The sequence below is a fragment of the Amblyomma maculatum genome, chromosome 10 (assembly GCF_055883805.1).
Source record: "Amblyomma maculatum isolate TAMU_Amacu chromosome 10, ASM5588380v1, whole genome shotgun sequence".
NCBI classification, from domain to species: Eukaryota; Metazoa; Arthropoda; class Arachnida; order Ixodida; family Ixodidae; genus Amblyomma; species Amblyomma maculatum.
The window spans coordinates 11291681-11316045 of NC_139353.1; the positions used below are offsets into that span (position 1 = coordinate 11291681).

At 40.8% G+C, this 24365-nt stretch overlaps 1 protein-coding gene across 3 annotated transcripts; it reads right to left on the reverse strand.

Annotated features, from left to right (window-relative positions):
• Positions 1-428: 428 nt before the first annotated feature.
• On the reverse strand, positions 429-24175 carry LOC146175593 (uncharacterized). 3 transcript variants are annotated; one of them, XM_084581989.1, is made up of 19 exons: positions 23634-24175; positions 21720-22217; positions 20300-20382; positions 19506-19626; positions 18474-18725; positions 17897-18015; positions 17455-17556; positions 17246-17372; positions 16409-16610; positions 15894-16038; positions 10637-10801; positions 10457-10524; positions 9060-9141; positions 8174-8243; positions 5985-6198; positions 4454-4544; positions 3386-3499; positions 2283-2461; positions 429-1254 (listed from the first exon to the last, which is right to left on the reverse strand). In XM_084581989.1, exons 2-19 carry the CDS (start codon positions 22209-22211, stop codon positions 1121-1123), a joined length of 2760 nt encoding a protein of 919 aa, XP_084438115.1. In that variant the 5' UTR covers positions 22212-22217; positions 23634-24175; the 3' UTR covers positions 429-1120. The 3 variants fall into 3 exon arrangements, with proteins under 3 accessions (XP_084438115.1, XP_084438116.1, XP_084438114.1); XM_084581990.1 differs by having other exon boundaries at positions 21720-22011; positions 23634-24172; XM_084581988.1 differs by lacking the exon at positions 23634-24175 and adding an exon at positions 23088-23381.
• Between the last annotated feature and the right edge of the window lie 190 nt (positions 24176-24365).

Below are 24365 nucleotides of genomic sequence, written 5' to 3' on the forward strand. Positions count from 1 at the left end.
GCTTGAGACAATTTTTTTTTGTCTTCAAAGCTACCCTATCATCCCGATTGAAATTTTCGATTATATAGTGTAAAATACAAGAAGCTATTCAGCTGCCTGCTAATAATGAGGAAAAAAATCACAGGAACACCTAATTAACTTATGTGTTAGCAATGTGTCAGCATTAGATGCCAGTGATGCCTTTACATTAAGTTTTGTGCAGTTCTTTAGCCGTTGTCTGTAGACTCCAGGCTGTCTGCACTCATCCAGAGATCCTTTCAGGCCATCTAGCACATGGTTGCATGTTTTCTTGAAGGTGCCGATAGGTGGTGACATAGCTGCAGTGATACAATGTACTATACAGTTGCCACTTCTGGGAACTTTATGATCAAAAATACATTTTCTCGACGCACATGTATACAGAAGTAAGTAATGACAATACACGCCACTTGTAAGGATGATCAACAGTGTAAATTTTATTTAAATACAGTAGCAAGCTTGCCTTACATTCGTAAAACACGTCAAATCAGTGTCAATCTCCTTAGCTGCATTAGAATAGCCACAAGGCCACAAATTTAGACTGCCATATACGTCTGTGGCCAGGGCTGATCCCACTATAAATTTATATACAGATAAGGCGCAATACATACGCAAGTTAGCTACAACGGCTGAAAAACAAAATGGAATGGAGGTTTGTATATGTGTATAAAGGCACCAAGTGTCATGCTTACAAATAGAAATGGCACTTGCTCACCATTTTGATTGCTAGACCTAAATCATAACACTACGTCGATGTACGAGTACAGCTGGTTTGAGCAACCGCAACCTGGCTGACAGAACTGTAAAAATGTTCTGAGCTAATTGCATCACCTAGAAACATGCAATATGGGACAAGCCTCAGTATGCTGAACATATAAAATAGAGGCGGTAAGTACAGGTGACGTAATATTGCACGATTCTTATGGCTCTGTGTTCCCATCAAAATTCATTCCTATCCAGTCAGCTAAGAGCAGCAAGGCAATGCTCCGCGGCTTTCAGTATGCCTCTAAAAGTCCACGCACTCACTGGATAGGGTCGTGGAAGCAGTCAGGTTTGCAAAGCATGCTGGAAGATGAGATTTCTACAAAATTGGCTGTGGCGATCACGTGGTGGCTTGTTTCTTGCCGCAAGTACATAGGCAGGTGCATGACACATTGGCAGCGGCCATAGCCATGATCTCCAGCTCTTCGAGTTCATCTTCAAACATCATCACCAAGATGTCCTCTACTCTCCTTTCTGCAAGGAAAACAGATACTTTGAGTGACAGTTTGCATTTCATGTATCTCCAAGCCTAAGAAAATCAGTCCCACACCCTGCAGTTAGTACATCTGTAATTCCATAATGCTGGGACATTTCTATTTCCTGTGATTTTGAGTGTGTGAACCGGGAAATCATATGAACCCGGAATTTTTCCAACCCTTCTGAATGCTCAAAAGCTGGAGAATATAACAAAAATATTTTTTAACTGTAAGAATTTTGTGCTACTCTGCGTTTTTTCGAAGTTTGAACAACTATATTTTGTTATCCATAAGCCACATAAATTTGAACTTCTTCAGATTGGTAGACATGCTCATGTATAATACAGTGTAAAATTTTGGCAGCATTGGCATGCTCGTCTTGAGCAGACAAGGTGGACAAAAAATGTTAACTGGGCCAGGTTTTAAAAAAAGATGGAGCTCTTTTAAGAGGCAAAAATCACAAAATGCAGACTAAAGCATTTACAGTTTACTGTAAAAATTTCCAGGTACTAATTGTTATATTGAAACTATATACCTCGTAGTGGTACTTCCTTGTTCAATCAAAGTAAATCAAATGCATTTTTTTCTTTGAGTATGCATAACCATTGGTGCGCATTCAACTAAAAGAATGGTGACATCCTCTGTTAAAGAGATAAAACTTGCCATGTAAAACTGGATAAGTAGCATACACTTCCCCTTAGCAACATGTGGCTTATCTCCTATGTTTGAGCAAAATGTGCAATTTCAGTTTTTGCTACTAGTACACATATTTCAATTACATATCTTCTTGAGCAAACCAGGCTAGAAACATAGCCAAACTTCATATTTATACAAACTCCTCTCTAGTATGTTACCTCTTTATTAAATGTAAGTGCAAACAAAAATTAATAAAAGGACTTCTTTGTCTACCTTTTATTAGTAACGCAACTGTTTGTTAGCCTAGCAACCCTTTTATCACTGTGCCAAGCATGGCTGGTAATTTTAAGATCACAACTTGACCGCTTAAAAATGAGAAAGAAGACTCACTTTTCATAATGTGGAACCTGCTAGTCACACTCTCAGACATGTCAGGAACATTTGGATTCCTTGCAGAGTCCGACTTGTCTAAACTGTCCTCTAGGACATTATGGTCGGAGTCAACTTGCATCTCGGGGAACTGTGGCTGGTCTCCATCCCCACTCTTGGAGCTTTTCTTGCGTGAATGCCTAGAACAAATGACAAAGCATTGAAAGAGCAAACTTTTAATTCCTTGAAGGGTTATAACATTGTATTCACAGCAAGCATCTCAATGACAAAACTTTAATGCCTTGTAAATGAAACACTACCAAATTTCTGGAACTTGGCTAATCAAGATTAGTGTACCTGTACAAGTTGTGTTAACTGTACTCATTATATTGTGAGCCTTCTGTGGACCTTCTTTCATTTGTACATGCCATGATCTGCTTCTTTCATTTGTACACCATCATCACCGTCCCGCGGCGCCGGCTCCGGCGCGCGCCTGGGTTAGTGATCAGATTAAAACACTAGACAAGGCTTCGCTGTCCTTGCCGTCACGACCTCGCCGTCTCGACCTTGCCTTCTTTTACAAGTGGTGGAGGTGAAATATGTAAAAGAAGGCAAGGTCGAGATGGCCAGGCCGTGACGGCAAGGACAGCAAAGCCTTGTCTAGCGTTTTAATCTGATCACGAACCCAGGCGTGCGCCGGAGCCGGCGCCGCGGGACGATGATGATGGTATGTACAAATGAAAGAAGGAGATCATGGCATGTACAAATGAAAGAAGGTCCACAGAAGGCTCACAATATACACACCAGAAAGGAGATAACTAAAAAAAGGCAGATTCTGACCAAATATTGTCAACGTGTTTAACACACAATGAGCATGTTGAATATTCATACAATACAGTTTACACTGTACGCGATATCAGGGTATGATTAAAAAGCCAAGGTGTTCTAGAATTAAATTTTGAACAAAACTGCTGGTCTATTTGGTCTACTGCTTTGCTTTAATAGTTAGTGAATGTGAAACCCATGTTTATTCTACTTTGAGCAATGTTTATTGCTTTAACTATTCAGTGCAATGATGAAGACAGGCCTTCAGGAAATGAATGATTTAAAAAAAAGACGCTCACTTTCCAAACTTGAGCCCCATCTCTCCAATCTTGGTTTCTACGGCACTTTCAAGCTTCGTCATGTCAAGCGTGTACTCCAGCAAGAAAGCCTCAAGTACAAATGCTGTGAAGATGCTAGACGGTCAGAGAAAAAAAAAAAAGCGAAAGGATAACCATTAAGATGTTGCAAACATTCTTGCCACACTGCAAAGTTCTGAAGGTAAAACCCACACAAGGGAATAAATACTCAGTAGCACCCATATGAAGCACCCACAGTATTGGCTGTTTTTATCGTACAGACTTTAAAAAATTTTCCATCTCAACCTCTGGATGACTTGTGGTGGAAATGTATGGACCATGCATTGAGAATGAGAAACCTAAACGAGCCGGCACCACTCAGTCGAGAAAGGGTAGAAGTGGCACTATTAGTTGTCTGCAGAAGGAATCTTATCCAAATGGCTCACATACTTTGCAATGTGGTATGTCACTTTCCTATGCGGACAACAGACGGCATCACAGCCACCCTTCACAGTTTTTAACTCCTCATTCTTGACACAGCCAATTACGGGTTTGTATCACATGAGGCCGACCAAGGTGAGTATCATTGTCAGACATAGCATGTCTCAAAAATTACCACCACTGCAAGCTCAATGAATAGTCTCACTACACACGAGCTGAAGGAACCTTGAAAGTCGATGCAATAAAAATACACAATACTGGGCATATGGCGAGAAAGTAACGTTATAAAGCTTTGTCAGTTTTTGCAGAAGAAGTCTGGTATAGGGCACGAATCTAGATCCTCCACATGTCTGATGCAGTCGCTCTACTAGCTGAACCAACTAGGATGGCCAATGAATAATTACTTCCTGTATTCGACCTTGGGGGGAGCAAGTTCCTACTCCACCATGGAGAGAATAGATGTTTACTCTACAATGAGGAGATGAGATCCCTTATTTCCTCAGTTTGGAGTCCCTTTAAGAAACATATTACAAAAGACGCCTGTAACACCCGGGGGTTCTGTTGCATACACTGCACTAAGATGAGATTCCAGAGCATCACTCCCCAAGAAAAAGCAGAAGGCAAACTCACTTCAATACGATGACGACGCAGGACAAATGGAACAGCAGAAAATACAGCCGGGCAGCTTTGCTTGTGACGTGCACGAAACCTTCCGTCAAAAGTGAGACTTGAGTTAAGAAAAATTTCTTTTATCTAAATGGTGAAAGGAAGCACGGAGTTGCTGCACTGCATAATTTATGTAAATGTTTAGTTTATGCAAACAAATATCACTCGTATGCTGCCACCTGATAAAAGAGGGAGGGGTAGGGAAAGCAATATATGTGGTGCAAAGTGCCCGAACAAATGAACAGTGATTCATCTATTCGCAGATGCTGTCAGCACTGCAAGATACAAAATATTACTTGACTCAGATACTTTTGTAATCAAGGAGTAATTATTTATGAATGCCCACCTAATATACTCTCTACTATAGTGTTGAACATCCCTAAGCAACTCGGGCTATGAAGGACGCCGTAGTGAAGCATTCTGAAAATTTCGACCACCTGGGGTTCTTTAAAGTATGCTGATATCGCACAGTACACTGGTGCCTTGCTTTTCGCCTCAATCAAAAAGCGGTTGCAGAGGCTTGGATCGAACCCGTCTTCCAGTTCGTCAGTCGAGCACTCTAGTCACCACGGCGGGGACTCCCTTTTTATAAATTCACTGAACTTTCTGGTCAATTCCTCCAAAGAACACTAACACCGACGCCTTTCCATAAAAAAGAAATTATGCTGATCAGCACTGGGAGCCAATGAAAAAAAGATGCAGGTGCTCATCCAGGCATTCGATAAATTCAATTCTGGACACATTTCTATTCAACACCAGATTAGTTCATTATCTGTGACAGGCTTCATTCTCTGCAGAGGAATGTGGAAAATAAAAATGCTAAAATGTACAACCAAAATATTTGGCTTTATATAATTTAATTACCTATCGATTTGATTCCACACAGTTTACCTAGGTTATCGTAGGGTCTTGCGGCTAGGCATGCCATTCGAAGCACGTGCTTTTATAGCGCTGCTAACAGTACTACTCTGGCGCCACTTGGTATGGCTTAGCCTCAGATATGTATGAACAAAAACTCAAAATGGCAATTTTCTTTTGAAAATGACCAGTTGTGGTCAATACCTCTACTATTACTGGCACTTTCTAGCCTAAAAAACACAGCTACCTTTTCAATGAAAATAGCCTCTCTATCCATTGGTGCAGGCCAGCTTTTATCTGGCCTCTGCATATGTTTAATACACAATTTCCGCTGTGTTGAGAACACTGCATATGTTCAAGCAGAATGATTCGGACATGGCAGGTAATGGCAGTATGTCTGAGGTGTGTCCTTAATTGCATTAGTGTAACACGGCAGTCATCGCAGCATAAAAAGTCATCATGGTGGAGCTTAAGGTGACAGAATTTGTAGCGCTTTGTTTCAGCATACACTCCTTTACAGTGGCAGCACCAATGCTATTGGCAGAAAGAAGGAAAAAAATCACTGCATAATTTATTTTCTCGTTTCCCACTTCTCTGATCTTAGGATAAATGACCACAAAAATGAGAAAAAGGATATTGTGCCACTGATTGACAACCATCAGTTCGAAGAGCACAACAAATGAACTAAAGATGTCGTTGAAGTTGTTCTTGCAGTAGCCTGTTGCATAGAAGGCTGAACCTCGTAATTTGGGGTTGCCACAGTACTTCACGGTCTCATTGAAGCCTCCATAGAAGGTGATCTTGTCTCGGTACAACTCCATACCAATCACAGCATAGACATAGTAAACTGCCTGCAAAACAATAAGAAATAATTGCAAATTACGAGCGCTGCGACGGAGAACAACAACGAGAGAGTAATGACAAGGACAGGCGCTACAACAACTGAACGTTTATTCGAAGAACACAGATTAAATACTCGCAGAAGACAACCAAAGGCACATGCGCTTCACAGATTTTTCCTAGGTATCCAGATAAACAATCTCACATTCTTGTATGCTTACAGATGGTGAGCTCACGCACGTGTCACTGTTCTTATGGATGTGATATGACTCTGACAGTTCTCTAGTCATTTGATCTTTGTGTTACAGATGGTGAGCTCACGCACGTGTCACTGTTCTTATGGATGTGATATGACTCTGACAGTTCTCTAGTTATTTGATCTTTGTGTTTAGACACAAAGATCAAATGACTAGAGAACTGTCAGAGTCATATCACATCCATAAGAACAGTGACACGTGCGTGAGCTCACCATCTGTAAGCATCCAAAAATGTGAGATTGTTTATCTGGATACCTAGGAAAAATCTGTGAAGCGCATGTGCCTTTGGTTGTCTTCTGCGAGTATTTAATCTGTGTTCTTCGAATAAACGTTCAGTTGATAGTAGCGCCTGTCCTTGTCATTACTCTCTCGTTGTTGTTCTCCGTCGCAGCGCTCGTAATTTGCAATCATGTACCAACTAGCTCAACTGTCCGTATTACTGCAATAAGAAATAAGTTTGCACAAGACAAATTCCCAATTCAGGTATCCACTCAATTGCCAATGAAGTGCTGACATAACAAATCATTACAGCAGGAATCTAACACCAGAATTCTGTGCCGGCGCTTATTGTGTAATCGTTGCTCGATAGTTTTGTAAAGCATGCCCAAAAATAAGAGGGTACAAGAGATTACTTTAGAAAAACAAGACAAAACTGACATCAGTCATTAATATACATCCCCTTATATATAACCACTCTGCTGTGCAACCCTCATAGCCGATCAAAATATGCGCACTGCTTGCGCACTCTCTTTTCGTGCCAACAAGTGAGCATGAGCAAAATGCTTTTAGCAGTGTGCGGCATTCATTTGCTGAGGAAATGAGACCAGTGTCCGTATTCAGAGTCTGCATTGTTTTCAGAAGTGTCGTTTTCTCCCTCACTTAGAAACACCAGAACCGGTTCTATGCAAATTTGGTTGGCACTGCTTTCGTGTTCAGCGTTTCTACCGATCAGATGAGGTTGTGAAAAAAGCGAAAATGATGCTTCTGAAAGCAAAGCAAACTCTGAATACGGGCCCAGATAAGAGGAAAAGCAGTGCACAGGAATTCTAGCAGCAACAAGGCTGGGGCCCGGTCTCGTTGTCAGCAGAAAGCATGAGCCCTCGCGATGTACCTCACCAGGATCGAGACAAAAAATGAATTGGGTGTCTAGAGTGAGTGGCTGCTATGCAGACAGCCTGATTTCTTGTATCACTTCAAACCATTATTCATGCCACATCACCCCATTTGCGCACCTCAGTGTATTTTTGTTTTGCCACACTCAAATGCTAACTACTATTTTGTTGCAACCTTAACACTAAACTCTCAAGAGCCTCGACTCCGTGCTCTGCTCCACTGTTATGTTTCATGCTGTGCCATCCACAATATTTTCGGTCCGGAGAAAACCAGTGTCTTTTATGCTGACTGTGGATGTGGCACTAATTGGGTGAGGTCATGGCTCGCGAACCCATCCTCTAAGCGGTGTGTCATTCATAAAATGCTCGTAAGCATACTCAGCAGCATGACATATAGCTTAGGTTCATTTTAAGTACAGACACATTATTTACAGCACTTGACAACAAATAACCTTCAGCAAATTCATTCGTTATTAGTAACAGCAGTCAACAAGCAAAGCAATTTTTCTTCATTTCTATTCCACATAGGCTAAGATGATGCAGTAAACACAATTTAGGACAGTTCACAATGAAGAGTTGCACGAAGCTATGTACAAAAGATTTAAATGTGTGCTTACGAATAAAACACCGCCAAAGGTCAAGATTGATGGCCCAAGGTTTGTGATTGTGTTTATGATTCCACGGAACCTGAAAATGGGAAAGCATTACAGCAACTCATGACATATATTCCTTTTTTCAACCAATAAAGCAACCTATAAACCATGAGAAATTTAACCTTCTTTTGCCTAATGAGGAAGCACCAATTCTTTAAGGAAGGTCAATTCTTTAACAGTACTATGCGAGTGTCGACTTGGTGCAGCGGCGCCAAAGCAAAGCAGAATAGAAATTGGGAGAGGAAGCGAGCATGTGGGCAGGTTATGCTGCTCAAGTGAATGTCATCTGCATTTTTTTGCTTTATGCGAAGCAACCTCGCAAAGTAAGCTTTGCAGCATAGTTTCGAGAGTGCTTGTTTCGTCTTCTATCTGTCACGTCTGTTGCTTCGATTGGGCATACACCAAGTTTCCAAGCATGTTCAAAGCATAATGCTTGACCCCGTTGCAAATGCGGATAGCATCCTGTGGTTGTTCGTATTAAGCTGTTTGTCCCAGCTGGTTGCTTGGGCATGCTAGGTTGTTAATTGCAAATGTGGACTCTCTACAGATATGATCCGCATAATATGCAGTGAACAAAAACAAGCGGTTCATCTTCTCGGCTACTGATGCATAGCAGCCAATGCATAACTAAATGCAGCAGCAAGAATTGTGGTTATGTCCTTGCCCTCGCATGCTTTCTCATCTCCTTCGTCTTCCGGCCCAGCAGTAGACACTGGTGTGGCACATTTAAAAAAAGAAATTGGCCAGCTGTACTATACCATGACTGATAGAGACTGCAGTTATGCACATGCACGACTAGCAATAAGTTTAATTCAACATGATCCTCTCAAAATTCATGCAAGAGTCTTACTTTTTGAAGTTGCGAATCAACTTCACCAGTCGCAACACTCTCAAGACTAACAGTATATCAAGAGTCAAAGTTCTGCTGTTATCTGCAAAGAAACAACAACAAATCCTCAAACAGCATGCTAATCAAAAGACCAAATATGCAGTTAAGATTTGCAATGCTTAGTATATAGTGCTCTGCAACTTTATCAAATGTTTTGAGAAATTCTCCCACCTCAACCAGATCATTTGCAGTGAAACCGTGCACAAAGCATAAAGTATGTTTAACGATGGTGCTTACCTGGTTTGGCCGTGCATGATGTAAAACCAGAACCATCTATGATGATATTGCGGGAGGGAAAGACACCAGCGCAGAGTTTCCAGTGAAGAGCAGTGGTGACATCATCTGGCTAGCCGTCGCCCATTGCAATGCTTGCCTCGCAATTTTCTGTCATTTAGCTTTCCTGCAGCAATACCAGTTGGTGCAACCGCTGCCCTTCGCCGGAAACTCTATGTTGGTGCATTTCTCTGCCTCAGTCTCACCGCAGACAGTTTAGTTAATCTTTGTTTGCAGGTTCACTGCAAATAAACCTCCTGTTGAGGTGGGAGAATTTTTCAAAACAATTTCGATAAAATTGCTGAGCACTCTAGATGCCAATGTGAAAATATCACACTGGACTTCAAGGGCACAACAGACAGCACCAAGCTATTTCTAATACAACTGGGCTTAGATTTAGTCAGCAACTAGTGACTAACTGCCTTCAATAACTCTGCAAGCAAGAACAACTAAGTTACGTTGCATAACTAGTATACTTTCAGTTGGAGATAGATGGCTGATCTTGATGCACGCTAAAAGCGGGCGATTGTCCAATCTCCTCTTGAAGTTTTTACCAAGGCTACAGAGAAGATATTCAGTTAAGCAAAGTGTGTTTCTTTCAAAGTTGAGAGTTATAATCTAAAACGCAAAAAGAATGATGTAGATTAACTAAGCTACACTGTAGTACATGAATTATGAACATATCTGGTGTCAATGCAGTTAGATGAAGGAAATAGCGTGTTTAAATTGCTCTTAGTAAATGCACTTCCTCAATCCAGTGCAACTGTGACTGGGAAAAGTTGGGCTGCTTTTGAGGCATATCTTAAGTTACATCATTCAAATTGTTTCAGTGACCTTCAAGGATATACTAAGCAAAAGATGAAATGCAAAATGACCACTTTATTTTACTTTGTATTTAGAATTAGCCTCAAATATTGTATCTAATGAGTTGTTCTTTCTGGTACCGTGCCCATCAATCCATGCTTGCATATATGTGTTATACTTATTACAGTGGTACTACACACAACATATAAGCAACAAAACTTATTTGCTTGTGAATGGAAAAGCACACTTTGAAGGTAAAGTAAGTAATTATTCATACTCACTTGACGCCCCAATAGCAACCTCATAAAGCGTTCCAATGACTGCAGAACCAATAATGACAACATCGAACCTGTCATTGAGGGAAAAAAATGCGATAAATATGCCGCATTTGAAAATTACAACAACATCAGCAAAAAAATTTAAGTCTGGCTCAATGCAGCAACCCTATGTGTAATACTTACACATTCCATGCTTGCTTGATGAATCTTATAAACCCAAAGGCATAGATTTTGAGGAGTATTTCAACACTAAAGACAGTCAAGAAGAACCACTCTGCTTCGTAGACATCCAGTCCAATGACTATGGCATTGATTAGAATCAGCAGGTCAAAAAGATACCTGAAAAGACTGTTGAAAAAAAAGAAAAAAAAAAAAGGTAACATTACATGTGTGCAGATATACTGGTAACACTAAAAAAACTTTTTCTTGCACATGGTATGTTCTCAGTAATGAATATTAACTGCAACAAAGGTTTCTTGTTAGTGCTAATGGTAAGTGGCAACAGTAGCATTGTATTTTATACCTAAGTATGTATCAAACGTGAGAACTCACTCCTGGAAGCTATTAATATATATTAAAAGGAAAAGGCTGCCAGCAATCAGATACTTTAGCATGAATTCTGATGATTCTGGTTTTAACGTTCCTAGAAGGCATATGATTACCTCACTATGCCAGAAAATATCCAGAGCCATCTTCTATATTAAGAAAACAAAATGGAATAGCAATGGAAAGTTCTATAACACAATCAAAGACAATTGAAGGAAAAAGATGGTCTAATCAAGGTTTTCAAATGCTTAAATGCTTCTTTTATTCTGTTTTGCTGAGTTGCAGAGGCTAATTAATGATGTGAACGCTTGTTTAATATTTACTAGATGGAAAAAGCATACAACGTGCGCTGAAGCTGAAAGTGACATTCACATCTGCTTCCATATTACTTTGCTCCCTTGACAAAGGTTCTTATTCACTATTACAATTAAAACTTGATTAAACGAAGTTGAGAGGAGCTACAAATTATTTATTTCATTAAGTCGAAAAACTTCATTAATTTGAGGGAGGCATTTCTAAGTCAATTCGATAAAATCAATTATATGGTGTAGCGGCATCCACAAAGCTACCACGCCATTATTTTGGCAAAAGCATAATTGCTCTGAAAAAGAATTTGCTGCTCGCGGAAACATCCGACATAGCTAGGGCGTATGAAAAGAAATAGCAAAACATGTTACCTCAACAACAAGAGCCCCAGAGGACTACAAATTTATATCCCAGCAAAAAAGTCTGTGACCTTTGCATGCGTGCACGTTGCAAGCAATGACCGCATGGATTTCTTTTAGTTTGAATTGCGTCTGGCACCTCTTTCGTCTCCTTGTGCGCACCATTTCGCCTGCCAGTCTGGCAAATTCTGATCAGTATTATAAATCTCATTTTGCAGTATGGTAAAAGCGGGACAAAGGCGCTCTGCGATGTTACCACTGGCTTGCAATCAATAGCTTTTTTGGGCGTTCTCTACTAAACAGACCAAAATCTAACACTTTCTCAGCTTTAGGTTCATTAAATCTAGACAGATCATGAAATTGGTCGTATTATTTCAAGTTAGTCAAAGCATCGGGCCCTATGGATGTCTGAGGGGGAATTAGAACGTCTTCGTTAAATCAAGTTTTACCTGTATTCTGGATAGTGCACTTCAATGCAGTGCATGACAATACTATTGCAAGGCCAGCAGCTGAAGGCGAATGGAGGTCAATGGTGGTAACAAATCACACCTCCCATGCCTTCCATTCTTACATGTGGCTCAGCTGACTAGCTTGCTAAGGAGCAAACCTAACTGCCCTCAAACAGCCCTGTGGTTTTCATATTCTGCCTCGATGCATGCTCCTGAGTTTGTCAGAAGTACAGGCACTGGCCACAAGTTTTCTCTCATACTGCGTACCACATGTCCAGAGAAGTGATACAGCTCACGGTATGAGTCCATAGCCTCAGATGGTCATTTTTGTGTTTCAATAGCAGCAGCATAGGGCGAGTTGGCTGACTAACTCCATGGTCTTAACATTTTTTCGAAAAAGCAGGTTAACTTGTACATTGCAATAAGCAAGTAGTTCGATCCAAGTTCTCTGAAATGAAAACCATGCTATCTGCGAGCACAAAAGGGTTAATCGGTATTGTAATGACGCTTAGTAGTAGTGACGCTTAGGCTTTTTGCCAGTTAGGCTCTGATATTTTAATCGCTTCTATAATGTGAATGTCGTTTCAGGATGTCATTCTGAATAAAGAAATGTGCACGTTAGAATCAAGTACACACAGCACCATTTCTAAAGTGTACGAAAAAAATGAAAAAAACTTGAACTTTATGACAATGATTCTTGCCTAAAGATAATGCACTATGATTGATTGAATCAGTGTTTGAACATCAGTGTGTTTTTTCATTTCTTACATTATTTCACCTCTAGAACAAAGCTGTTATGATCCAAAGCTACTGTGTAAAATTCCAGCTGCCAAGACACGCAAGTTTTAGCCACTTAGCATTTCTGAAGCATTAATATCACCCTTATGCAACTCATGCTATATTGACAATCATTATCAATTGAATTACATCCATTTTAAATGTTCAGAGGCCTCTTCTATCCAAACATTCCTTTTCTCCATCAAATGCAGCCTACCTAACCCCAATGATGATCCAATTCTGACAATCAGTCACTGCTGACAGCATTTGTTTTCCCTCAAAATCCACTCCATTATGCAGCAGAACATGGTTTCTCTAAATGCTGCATTATGTGCTTCTACCAGGCAAATGTTTCCCCCTTTTCGATTCTTGTTGGGATGTCACTAGCTCGTTCTCTGATCTGTGCTACTTTGTCTCTCAGATAGCCCCTGTCAATTTCCTTTCCACAGCACAGTGTGATGCTCTCATCTATTATGACTATAATGGCCCTTACAACCACTGCCGCCTTCACAGGCAGCCAGAGTGCCCTTGAAGTTTTGTACAGAAACATGCAAGAGTCCAATTTGCAAGCCATGTGCTGTGATTTTGAGAGAATTTGTGCAACTAACACCATGCAGGTAAAAGAAGCATGCATAGTTTTCAGCAAACAAGATGATCAGAGTGATAAAAATAGAGCATGTGCACTTGTGAAATTAAAAAAGCAAATTTACATGCCATGCTTCCTTCCACTGTTCTGACGTGAAGTGCAGCACCTTACAGCACCATGTGCACTTTCCCTCGTGCAGAGCAAACAATACTGCTCTAAACCCAATCCCACCTTCCATGTCTATCAACTTTACCGTCTGCCCCATTTGTGTTCCAAGATGCGTTGCACCACCAGCCTGAAACTAAAAATTTGCCACAATCAATGGCAACTCATCTTTCATCCTTCCTTAGCCCATCTACTGACTACGCAAAAATGCAAACTGCTTAAGCTTTGTTTAGATGATATATGTACTTATTTTCCACAATTCTTTACAAATAGCAAGGTTTGGGGTGGGCAGTACATGCTGTTGTTCCATGCATGCAAGTTTTACACCAACCATGTTTTGACACCAACCAAATTCGCACATCATGCTTGACATATCTCCCTTGGTTGGTTTTCTTTTCCCTCAACTCACTGTTTTTTGTGAGCGCTTACATCCTCCCATCAGAAGGAAAATTAACTGATGTACAAAAGTCTAACACGCATCTGCTCCAGCAGTTAGGTACCTGGAGTATCAAACTTTTTTTAGGCTTTAGATATAGTCATCATCCACGAATATTGCCCTTATGATTGTGGTATTGGATCTCATTTATGCTAGCATGAGAAGCAAAATTGTTATATTGTCAGTGTGTGACCATTTCACTGCAAGTTAAATGTGAATGCTGCAATGTGAAAATTATATGTAGGGGGTAAACCCTCCTCGTAAACATGTGGACTCGCATACTTAAGATATGACAACTATCTATGCACGAGTGCACCGGATGTGTCATGTCATGATCAACAGATAAATCCGCAACGTCTGTACTCAGCACTCTCTTTGAACACTGTGATGTGAAACCATGTATTTGTACAGATGTCTGTTCATCATGAGGTGCTGCAATTTTCAAGTGGTCATGCAAGTTGTCTTTTAAGAACAATATATTTTGAGTGTTCCAAGCTATGCTTGACATTAATGTAGTGTATACATGCCTACAAAAAAAGATAAAACCAGATATGCTATGCCTCAAAATCCAGAATTTTGAGTTAGTGCTTCTTTACTTCTAGTGTGAAAAATTTACCATTACAAGCCTTATACATTTAATAGAAAATTGCAGAATTTTGTTAAATCCAAGAACTAAGACTCTGTACTGCATGTTGTCGTGAAATGAGTTTTCTGCTTCAACTTAAACATGGGTAATGAAAAACAAGATGACCTTTTTTTTCTCTGTTACTTTTTAGCATCAGGGCAAGAAAGAGCAGTCAACTGCTCACTACTGATGGAAGGATTGTATTTCTGCCCTTCCATCCAATGTCTAGCACACAAAAGGTGGATCTAGAGGTCTGATCTCACAAATTGCTAAAAAGTACATGTGTTTCTAGATGCACATCAACTGCTACCTTTCCTGCCTCAGATATCAAGCCATGTGAATGAGCTGTGCCAGTTTGTGCACGACAGACTCAAACTGGTGTCAAAAGCAGCTGACTTTTTTTCTGCACATTCATAGATGTGCATAATGTACCCTGAGAGACATGACTGCACTGCAGTATTTCACTCTACTGTTGCCACACTTGTGTACCAACTTGCGGTATTGCATGCTTTGCAGCTGTGCTGAAGAACCACACAATGCAGAGTGAAGATAAAAGGAGCACCTCCATTAATCTGATTACCTTTGCCAAGGAGCAGAAACTTTCATTGCAAAAGCAACAGGTGTCACTCAAGCAAAATGGATGTAGAATAGATAGAAGTGGATCCTTACCAATCTCCAGCACTGAACAGTGCAGCTGCTGGCACAAAAGACAAATAGTGAAATTTATTTACTTCCAAACCCCCTCCATCCCTGACACACTTGGATGCAACACGCTCCATTATACATTCCTTTTAACAGGCGGCCAAGAGAAAGCAAGCTAAATTCCATGAATAACATTATTCACAACTACAAGTTGCAGGCATTGAGAATGCAAACAGCTTGCTTAAAATGGCTTTCACTTGGAGCACTTTAATGCTGTTACTTAATTATATTAACTGAACCCTATGCTGGAACTTCTCTCTCCTTCATTGCTAACACGAGTGTATGATTTCTCAACTGCATTCACTCTAAAGCTAGGCAGTGCATGCAGAATAGTCTGCTCAGTCAGTGAAGTGAACTCATTAGTTTTTGCGGACTAACTGAAGACTTAAAAATACCCATTAGTAGCTCTGCTAATTCAAAGCATAGTATGCAAGACATTATCAAAAGACCTACAACTCCTATACCAGTTTAGAAATGATTCCAACTTACATGTGAGCTGTCATGGTGCGAATCATTTGGGAAGCCGTGCAGTTGTACAGGCGCGGCATGAATTTCTCGAAGCAATTCTCGGTTTCTACAGTTTCAACAATTCGCACATTGAGCAGGTCAGCCAGGTACATGAAATCTGGAAGGTCTGTGCAAACGCATTCACATATAAAGGGATTAGTAAACCTAAAAACACTCTAAGACCTCACTAAATCATTCAATCGGTAGTAGCGACGGATGGTGTGTAAAAAGGGCAGGGACGACAACATACCAGAAACAGTAAAAATCCTGCACTGCAACGGTAGAAGCGGCACCACAGTGGAATTTAAACTCTTACTATGTACTATGGTGAATATAGTAAAAGCTAATTGGGATTAATAGTTAGAACCATGCAATGGTAGAGCACATTTGACTCTTCCTAACCAGCAAGACAAGCAAGACGGTAAAGTTTCACAAAAAATGGAGGCAAAAGTTGAACAAATAAGAAGCACAAAAAAGAAAGCTGTAAAATGACCTACCAACTTTGCTGTCCCCATTCTGATCGAGGACATACCAGAGAATCTTCTTATTAATTTCACTCCGTGCTGGTGGTATCTTATCAAGCAGTGCCACAAAGCGGCTGTATGTGATAACAAATGTATCTCCATCGCGCACTTTCAGAAGGTCAAATGCACGAGAAAGATTGTCGCGCTTTACAGCAACCATGTTCTGCACTTCCACCTGAAATGAAAACCCTGCTGTGAGTAAATCATGGGAGCCTGCACAACTGTGGTCATAAAGGGACTCAGGCAAGAGGCTCAGCGAAAAGCTTTTTAAGATGATCACACATATACAACTTTCTCAATTTCTTCAATTCCTGACATAGTTCAAGGTTGCTTCATTTTAGAGTAATATTTAAAACTGTACAGAACTACTTCATTTGTATGTTTAGTTACTCTAGGTCACCTTATTCTAAACCACTTCCGTCCATACATAATGACAACCACTTAGGAAAGGCACCGATTCCAACTGGGCAGCAAAAAAAGAGGAAGAACTCTTGTTGCGTCATTTAGTTTATAAGCAGTGTAAGCAGGACCTATTAAAGTACCAACAAGCATTTAGCAATGCTGGAAATGTCACCTAGAATAGCATGACCACGTAAAAAAGAAAAAAAGAAAAAACAGCTCGAACAAAAACAGGCAGAAGCAGCATGAAGATTAGAAAAAGCATTAACACAACCTGAACCTTTCGATACCCTTTTTTTTTTTTTTCCAAAGTCCTTCAAGCAGGGAGCACACGATTCCTATTTAGAATGTCAGTTATTCATTTTGTGGCTTTTTAACCTTGCTTTCTGCCCTACAGAACATCATACATACCTTGAGATTCTCACGATAATTGAAGTAGATGACAGCCAATATGATGTTCATAAATATGTAAAGACAAATCAATGTGTAAACCACGAAGAACACAGCAAACATGGAATTGTCATTGTAAGCTGGCATCCTGAAAGAAAACGGTCACAAGCAAAGCTGGTTACATAGTTCGGAAATCAGTAGCATTATGAAGAATGTTTAAAACTACTCACATCACGTCGGGGTTATTTGCAGTGGTGACTAGAACATAAAGACTGAAGTAGATGTCGAAGTAATCCTTGAAGTATGGACTCTTATCAGGGTAGAATAAGGATCTAACAGCAAAAATGCATAACTATGAATTAGCTTAGTCTATGCATTGCCAAGCCATGCAATTAGCATCAAAGCCAGAAGGCCATACAAATGACTGCAGGCAGTGAAAAGCATATAAACATACTTATGCTTTTATACAGTTTTTTTCTGAACCGATGAAATAAAAACTGTTCAATTCAAACAATGTCCTGTCCTTTCTCCACACATATAAGGTAAAACAAAAATACAACATGAGTACTATTTGTAATTTTCTATATTACTCTCAGTTGTTTACGTAAATTCGCATAATTTGTACATGATCGGTAGACGCTTCAATTAATGCAGGGTCCCGAGATCGCATACCTGTGTTGGAAGAGCTTGAGGGCGAGCAATGAGAATAGAGCTATGCTCATGAAAAGAAGGATAAGTGCGTAGACAATTTCTTTCAGTGTGTTCCGAATGTTGCGTACAGCGCGGCGTACCTGCAAAGCCAAGGTAAGTGCAGGGGAATGTTTGTTTATCATTTTTTTTTTATTTCTGGTATTCGTCAGAAAATCAGATTATTCAATCAGTGTGTCAATATCAAGTCACTCACTTGTCTATGCTTATCTTCTCAGCATTCACTGTGACATCTAATATCTTGAGAATATAGTTCTCTTGTTAAGGTACACCCCAGTCAAGAAGCTTGTTATCTTAGTCCCTATGGAATTAAGGCTAACAAAAATGATATTAAGGATTAACTTACATGCTTCTAGCAAATATAGCTAATAATAGTTATCTTTCATTTGCAATGCAGCATCCTTAGTTTCTCAGCACGTGCTGAAAGCCTAGCTTGCAAACGAAGCATATTCACAACCTAAGACAATGTTCCTCAACTCCCACGCTAGGTAGAGGGAACTGCACCATCTCTATTCATGGCAGTGGCTATTTCAGCACTTACTTGCTTGTTCTCTGCAAAGTTGACCATGAGAAACGGTCGTAGCGGCCTTGTGCAGCGGATTCCCATGCCTGGAAAGCCACCCATCTCCATGGAAGCAAAAATGACCATGTCAATGAGCGTAACCCCTACAACACCCATGACAACCAGGTTCTTGGGGTCTTTCCAGAACACCTCTGCCCGACTGAAGCTGGCCGCTTGCACAAGTCGGAACGTATAGAAGCTCAGGCAGATGAACTCTATCAGCATGGTGGCCTATGGTGGCCAAGAACAGCATAAAAACAGGAGGTCTTAGCAATGAGAATGAAGCTGGAAGCAGAACAGTTGAACATTTAAGCGTAACATTATAGCTCCTGGATTAGTAAAAATCCTAAATAATGTCTCTATGGAAACTGGCCATAATTATATTACATGATTATTTTGCTTAGAAGTAACTTTTGCCTCTAAGATAAATGCAGTGGTCTCCTCATATGCATCAAAATACTGCTGAAGTGATGCAGTCCAATGGTAACTTACTGCTGTCTTCACTTATTACTGAAAATGAACAGACGAGCATTCAAAACACGCAAGTTATGAGTAAATTTAGTAACAATTACAACTTTAACTACAATCTTTTGTAGCTAACTGTACTGCTTACCAGACAAATTTGTTGATGTGTTTGTGCCCAGAAGAAAAAACCAGGAAGACTGTGGGTATCATTCCTACATAGCAATGCTGATGCCACTGTTTTCTTTAACTGTCAAATGTTGCTTGTTTTTTGGTATTACATATTTGTGCGTTATGACACATGTCAGCTAGCTTTAAACAAAATAAGCAAGTACAATAAACAAGCATGGCAAAAAGAAAACTGGCCAGTATAGCTGCCACCCCTGAAATTTCACAAAGTATCCAGCTATAATATGATGGGAAAAGCAACTGCCCATGTTTACAAAAGCAATAGAGCAATCAATAGCCAAGGTCATCATGAATATCTCGCTCATGATAGTGAAGTTTGACAACCTTGCATTTGACAAAGCTTAAATGCTTGAAACTCACCCAAAGTGGAAGCTCGCAGCCACGAACAGCTGGCCTTTCGAATACTGCCAGAAAATGATTGATTAGAATGAAAATATAGAGGACCAATTGAAGACCCCAATGGTGATAGACATTGTATATTCTGAAAGAAAATTAAAAAAAAAAAAATGAGCAACATTTCTCTCAAAATGTGTGCCAAGGTTCACGATACAAGCAAATAGAAGCAATGCAGAACAGTGCTCAAATGACTATATACAATTCATCACTTAAAAAGAAAAACCTTTTTTTTTTCACCAACCCTGAACTCATGCAGTTGCGACCCAGACATGTGAAAAATGTTTTCCTGTGACAACAAAACCAGGGATAAAAGGGCTAATTTAGGTCAGCATCCATGGAGAAAATTGAATGCTATATAAAGAACAAATAACTCACGAGTACAGGGTCACTCATTACAGAGATACAAGTGATACAGGTGTGCTCTGAATGCAGCTGGACAGACAAGACATCAAACTGTCACAAATGACAGACCAAACAGAATAAAAGCGACACTACTCAAAAGCTTGTGAGGACACGTTACTTGGCCAAGTTAATTGAACTATTGGTTAATACTTTATGTTTCCTTAACGTTCCCAGTGATTTATCTGTGTGTAAATAATTCTGATAAATTTACTGTACTTATCTCATTATAATTTGACTACGGCTGTTATGTGAGGATCACTTTTGCCCTCAGAACAGAAAAAAAGTTATTCAAATATTCAATAGCATTGATTTAATTATTATTGAGCACTTCGCATATGACTCAAAGCTATACGAACCTGACTGCTTTTTCAGTCATCTGGAAATCGGAGTGGTAGCTGTCCATAGCATCTCTAACAAGTGCGCTTGATATTATTAGGTCCTGTAAAATAAGACGTGAAGACAAAATGTGACGCTTTTGCACAGAAAGTAAGCTCATACACAATATACACCAGGTGCTCTTATTAACTGTAACCAAGCTTAAAAGTGTCACAGCCCAGTGAGACCTTCTAGGGGTGCTGAAATTTGTGTGCCATAGTCTGCAGTATACCTTTCATTCTCATAAGTTAATCAATTACCAAAGCTTATTGGGCAACATTTTAATTGTTGGCTTGAGGAACACAGGTTCACTTCAAAAGTTGTAAATCGTATTGAAAAACAGCTGCATACATTTGCACTAGACCATATTTATGCAGCTTTATTCACTCTCCTACAAAGAAGGCTACCATATGACCAATAGCTGGCTCAAATCTATCACACAGAGCACACACAAAGTGCCATGAGGGAAAGCACTCCAAAGGAAAGTGTTTTTTGTTCTCTAAGACGTACCTTGGGATGGTGAAGTAGCACCACTGTCACGTGGAAACTTCACATAAATGGTTTTTGGTCAGCTGTTTTCCAATACAATCTACAACTTCTCCTTTGGCATTTGTTTCTCAAGTGAATAACTAAACAGTTAGCTCATTAGCCTCCACTAATTATAAAGTTATAGGAACAAAAAACAGTACTGCAGACTAGGCTAACTAGCTTTCAACAGACTTTAGTTGGTTTCACTGTGTTAGGACACATCACCTCCTTTAATATCTTGGTTACATTTAGCTGGGACACCCAGAATAGTAAGTATTGCCGGCAAAACAAACACACAACTACCAGTGCTTGAAATTAGCAAAAAATAAAGTGCTAAACCAAGAGCTGGTGAAATTTTGCTCTGCACAGCTATATGTTATATGCTGCATGAGAGAAGTGAACAAATAAATAATTCATTGCGGTTCTTACTCCTGCTTGCTTGTTCCAGTTATTCTCATGAAAAGGCAGAAAGGTACTAAATATCTTTTCTACAGCTATTTATTTTCTTCAGAAATATTTTGGTGCAAAAGGAAAAGCGTTATCAAGGACAGCATAAAACAATGGATTATAAGAGATTGATAGCTACCATTAGAACTAATTATTATTAATATTCTTCTTATTATTATTATGCTTTGTTTGCAGCTGAAACTGGTTGTTTCTTGTTTGTGATTTGTTTCATTTGCAAGCTTCAGTTTTGAGTCAGTCATGTGGGCTAAAGTCTGCTAAATTTAAGGCAAGCGACAGGAAAATTAGAACTGCATCATCTTGGTGACTGCTCTCTCACTGAAAGCGCATCTGCTTCTAGAAAACTTTCTAAATCGATACATATGCAATAGAGCAGGACTGACTGCGAATGCCATAGACAATACTTACCCTTTCCAGGACAGGGGAACCTTCACCTTCCCTGAGCTGTGCCAACGCATCCTTCGCCTCCAAGTCGATGCCAGTCTGTTCCCCATCCTTGCGGAAAGTCACTGTTGGCTCCCCACGTACATCCACATCAGTCTTCTTATCCTGGAGTATCCTGTCGCGGACAACTGCGTCGAAGCTGGAGTAGCTTCCGGAAGGTGTGTTGTCTTCTGTCCCAGTTGCGCCGCTGGTCGGCTTGAGGACAGCGGCCGCCAGACTCAGCTTCCGATTCAGTGCTTCTGGAGCCAGGCTGACCCTGCGGCCAAGGAACAGTTCGGGAGGAATGTAGCTGCCTCTCCGCTCGGGACGCACGCTTCCCCGGCGAACTGTGGCAAAGCCTTCAGGCAGCAGGCTGTCCCGACGTGGCGGGATAAGGCCTTCCTGTCGCAGACTCTCTCGGCGTGCCGCGACATAGCCTTCGGGAACCAGGCTGTCGCGGCGAGTGCCGGACATCATCTGTGACTGAAATTAAGATATGTGCAGAACACAGCCTGGCTGTTAACGTTTTTGCCCGAGAAAAGTTTCCTGGAGTATAACGTGGGAATGCAGCAAGGCACTTTAGTCATACAGGAAGCTTGCACAACTACAGTAATAATTGAAAGTAGTAGCTCAATAAGCCGCAGAGTAATCAGTTCACCTACACGAAAACAAAGTCTCCAGATCTAGATCGAACTTAATTGTAGCACCTACTGAAGCTTTCGTGAACTTAATGAAACCCTCTCCACCAAATAGAAGCCTCTTAATTGCAGCCAAGGCAAATCATTTGAACATAGCCTTTGAAAAATAGCCAGACATACAGTCAAGGTCTTGTACTGAGAAACTAGAACATGGTACGCTTAATGTGCTGTCTGATTGAGATTTGCTGTATCAGTATATACAAGAGAGTCTGACACGCCTTCATTCGGTATGTGACATTAACAATTTGCCTTTTGCTTTGGGGTCAGTGCTTGTGCCTGACTGCGTACCTGTATACCAACACAATTTTCAATTACTTGAAACCTGAATATGCATATATAAATGCATTAATTGATTCAATACCTGTCTGCACTCTACCAGCCAGTTCATTATAGTCTATCAGTGAATTCATCAAGTGCAACATATACATCGATTAACTACAACTGCTGAACATCAGCTGCAAAAAAATAACCTCCATCATGCTTGAGCAAAATAGTACATGCCAGGGACTCCAGAGGAAGTAGTCCGTTTCCATTGCGGCTTATTTGACAAAATGCCATGCTACGGGCTTTTTTTTTTCTGCCGCCGCGGCACGTGCGCGCATTCTTTCCACAAGATTAAATACAAAATCACGAACTAATAAAAAAAGACTCATACCAGGATCATGCTTCGCATCATGGTCGAGAGCAGCTGCGGGCGCTGGCGTACCAGCGCAAAACGAAACACAAAACAGGTGTGCACGGCTGGGGAAAAGGGAAAAAAGCCAACCAATGACTCAAAAATCGACGCTACACACTATGCAGAGATTTCGACCTCCGTTCGTTCGCTCGTACACACTGCGTGCGGCACGGCACTGGCGCGACGAAACGCGCAGGGTCTTTGTTTTTTCAATCGCGTTTTCGAGCCACAGGTGCGAACCTCTAGAGGGGCCACAGGAGCAAGGGCACGTCAACAAATGACAACCTGTCTTTGTTCACGCGCATCAAAGGTGCCGATTGATTCCGATACACATGCATGTTCCCGTCAGTCAGTGTCGCAAAGATGCGACGACACACAGAAGCGGCTATATCCTATTTGAGATACAGAAGTTCATTGGCGAAGAACAGCCGTTCAAAGTACCTAGTTCAAAAGGCATCGACAGAGATGTTTGGGAAATGGGAACAACTGTGGTATGTACGATCTAAAAAGCGTGCACTGTATTACCTGTTGTCACCTGTCCGAGAGCCGATTGCTGGGAGTGTAGCCGCACTGCCTTCCCGAAGCCGCGCGTACGATTTGAACATGACTTGTGGGAGTATTTTTCAGGACTAAAGGTGCAGTTTTGCGTATATGTCCACGATCACCTGTCCATCGCGCAGTTGTTGAGCATTTCCCCGGTTCCGAAGGTCCGGTGTTTCAAGCGCCACGACTTCTGACAGCTAGGGTAGGCCACGCCACTCTCGAAACAACAGAGCGCTGCGAAGCGCGCAAATGCCCGGAATCCACCCCCTTGCAAAACTGCCAGGCCGCTGCGAGCGCACCGGAGCGGATAAAGTTACGGTCCAATGCGGAGTTGCGCTTTTCGGTTCCGGCCCACTCGCTGTAATCATGCATCATGCGTTTTACGTGGTCGAGTTGAAGGAGAAATAACTCAGCTAGTCGTTTGCACATCTTTCACATCCATCACGTTTCTTCAGATGAATTAATTGACTTCATGAGTGTTGAGCCCTGTAGGCAAATACGCGAGCTGCATCTAAAACACGCACAACTGCCTATGTTTGTTACTCCATTCTACGACGGAGTTTAAAATTTCGCGGGATTCAGTTTCAAGGTTAGAGCCGTGGTTAGAACCTCGGCCAAACCACCGCCTTAAATGTGGCTCACTCTGCGAAACAAGAACCGAAACTAACTTGTGCATTAAGAAAAAAAACATTATGTGTGCACCTGAAGCAGCCT